At 34.8% G+C, this 3,444-nt stretch overlaps 1 protein-coding gene across 1 annotated transcript; it reads left to right on the forward strand.

Moving 5' to 3' along the window:
* Positions 1-311: 311 nt before the first annotated feature.
* Positions 312-2,181, forward strand: LOC119411385 (arfaptin-2; the record flags this gene model as incomplete). Its single annotated transcript, XM_037678328.1, is given in 4 exon segments — positions 312-535; positions 608-765; positions 857-1,031; positions 1,910-2,181. Coding segments are annotated over 4 exon segments (713 nt in total), but the record flags the coding sequence as incomplete, so codon positions are not given.
* Positions 2,182-3,444: the final 1,263 nt, after the last annotated feature.

Raw genomic sequence — 3,444 nt, forward strand, 5'->3', positions numbered from 1 at the left:
AATATATATAGTATTTGATACTGGCTTAGCATTCGATAATTAATGTAAAAGCTAAGATGAGGAGAGAAGAATGGTGATACCTGAACCTCACTTAAAAACGTGTTAGCTTTCCTTAAATGGCATCAGATCAGATGTATCTATTAACGATATTTATTCACTCATACGGTTTAGATCTCAACACTTGAGAGCAGAATTAACTTTTAAGATTTTCCTTTTAAAAGTACATGCACGCTAGATTTACTTGATCAGATTTGGAAAAATGCTAAAATGTACACTGGGTGTAATGTAATTTCTATTTGTTTACACTTTTTAGTGTACAAAGCAGATGTTCTCAGAGAAGTTTGGCAGAGGATCTCGGACAGTGGACCTAGAACTGGAAGCTCAGATTGACGTGTTGAGGGATACCAAGATCAAGTACGAAAACATTCTAGGACTGGCAACAGCGCTCATCACTCACTTTCAAAACATGGTGCAAACGCAGCAGGCTCTAGGTGATACTTTCACCGACCTGAGCCAGAAGTCACCAGAGTTGCAGGTAAAGTACTGACAGAACTCATTGTGTGAATTGTGTGGAGTTTACAGGTAAAACTTGAGTATTTCTCTGCAGGATGAATTTGGGTACAATGCAGAAACACAAAAGCTGCTGTGTAAGAATGGTGAAGCTCTGCTCGGTGCCATCAACTTCTTTGTGTCCAGTGTGAACACCTTGGTCAATAAAACAATGGAGGACACTTTGATGACTATCAAACAGTATGAAAATGCAAGGTGAGACATCCTGACGTCTTGTTTGGGAGTTAAAGAATAGTAGTTTATTCTGTAAACATCTATTTTTGACTTCACCTGTTGATGTGCGCAGACTTGAGTTTGATGCATACCGTTCTGATCTGGAGGAATTAAGCTTGGGTCCGAGGGATGCGGCTGCCATGGTTCGCATTGAGATGGCTCAGCATGAGTACCAGCACCACAGAGATAAATATGAAAGGCTTCGTAGTGATGTCTCCATCAAACTGAAATTCTTGGAGGAAAACAAGGTTTGTTTTACAAACATGTTATTTTTCAATTCTATTTCTATGCAGCTTTGGAAGTTTAATGGCAAGCCTTGGGTATACTTTGGTATTAAAGTTACTATTTATCATACTCTGCATACTTAAAAATGTTTGGGGACTAAACAGTTTTTCAGCCACACAGACTGCTTGTTAGAAACATCAATTTGAATAAAATTGTTTAACCTAAAAAAAAACCACTTTAGTTTTCAACATTTTATAAGTCTTTATAATTACTTGTTTTGAAAATATCTTTGTAACCCTTTTAAATTCCCATCATGCTTCAGTGATCACCCCATGACATCACTTTTAGTTGTGGTTCCAAATACAGAGCAGCACAAACGTGACCACACCCAAACTCCGAGATCCTCTAAGCTTGATGTGGTCTGAGGTGAAACGATCTTATCGTTTTTAATCAGACAGTACAATAAAGCTGTGTTTTGTTTTTCTAATTATTATTGCTTAAAATAGTGTTGCAATTTTTTTCAGAAAAATATCAAAAACGACTTGTGAAGTTTTATTTAGATCACATCGAGCTAGTGGTAATGTTGTTTTGCTTCCTCTCACCACATTGATTTTTTAGGCAGAACCTTGTTTGCTGTGTTAAATAAGCATTGTACTACATGCAGAAGTCCAGACATAATATTTGTTTAGGAATGACTGACAGATTTTAAAATGGAAACTTTTGTTTAGTCGTAAAAATATTATTTTCTATCAGCTTTTCCATTATTTTTGTCCGCCAGCAACCAATGTTTCTATTTACTTTTTGCTTAAGCATAAAAAGATATGCCTAAACTGTTCCTTTAAATTGTATTGTATTTTTAACAAGACAATTTTTCCCTCCCCCTCCCCCTTTTTCTTTTTAGGTTAAAGTGATGCACAAGCAGCTGCTTCTCTTCCATAATGCAATCTCAGCTTACTTTGCTGGCAACCAGCAGCAGCTGGAACAAACTCTAATACAGTTCAACGTAAAGTTAAAGCCTCCAGGGTCGGACAAACCGTCCTGGCTGGAGGAGCAATAATGAGCACCTGGGTTCAGCTACTTCTACCGTGGTACATCAGCTAAAAGCGTAACATTGTGGTTAGATGGGCAAGAATGAAATGCTTAAAGACGTTTTTTTGTAGGATCGGTAGAATTCAGAGATAAGTATTTTTAAATGTTTGTTTCATCATTGTTTATTATAGACATGAAATTATTGTTATTTTTATTTTTTGTAAATCAGGTATCACCCATGCATCTATTCTTTACCCGCTTCTCCTTTTCAGGTTGCGGGGAGCTGGTGTTTCTCTCCAGTAGATATGAGTTTTTTTTTTTTCTATTTTATTATTAGTACAATAATTTACTTGTTTATCATTCATTTATGTACAAGATTGTAGTTTAGTGTGGAGATCCACTTTGGCTGTTTTGCACATCTTTTTTTTATGTTGCCTAAAGATACAGTATATGTTCCAGTGTAGGTCAAGTATTGGAATACCGCTGGTGTTATGATATATAAAAAAAAGTCTTTAATTTCTGAACAATTTTCTTCATATTTTTGCAAATATTAAGGTAAAAATATCAGGATATTGCATCATTGTCAAAACAAACCCAATCTGTTTTTAACTGTCTTGTTGTGAATTACCTGCCTGATTAGCCATTTTAATGATTAGAGGAAAATATAGGGAATATAGTGATTTTCTTTAATCTTATATACATTCACAAATTATTTAGTCTTATAAATTTTGGCTACTAAAGATACAGTATATATTACAATTCCAGCACTATTTCGAGTATGTCTTGTTATATAGTTTATTTGATATTTTTTACTTCTTCTGAGTACACACAGAATTTATCCTAAAGTTAAATGTTACATCTACAGTATGGTTTACAGTAATTCACATCAGCGCATATGTCTGATGCTTTAATACTAAGTACAAAGATCTCACTTAATGTACACAATCAAAATGTGGTACAAAACAAGTTTATTTTTGACTGTGGTATAATAGGAGGTGCCAGTGTGTAACCTGACAGGCTTATTCTTGGAGTCTCAAACTGTAAAACCCAAATTACAGTAAACGAGTAACACCACATGCACTTTAGATTATAACACCAATGTCAGTGTCTCTTTCAGCACTGAATGTACAGAGTACTTCTTTCATGTTTTGTTATTTATCTTGTTTGTAACATACCAGATTTCTTTGAGGATGTAGTCAGCTGATTGACTTTTTCTTGTTCTGCATTTGCAATAAAGTGCTTGTCGTTACATTCCACTAAGTCTCATGTGATAGTAATATTAACAGCATGTAAAAAAAAGTATCTACCTTTGTGATAATTCAAAATATGCGATTTCAGTTGATTTTTCCTTAAAATCACTAAACTGTGATCTAGCTAAACCTACGTAAATTCAACTACTGCACCAAA

The sequence above is a fragment of the Nematolebias whitei genome, chromosome 6 (assembly GCF_014905685.2).
Source record: "Nematolebias whitei isolate Nwh7 chromosome 6, NemWhi1, whole genome shotgun sequence".
Taxonomy (NCBI): Eukaryota; Metazoa; Chordata; class Actinopteri; order Cyprinodontiformes; family Rivulidae; genus Nematolebias; species Nematolebias whitei.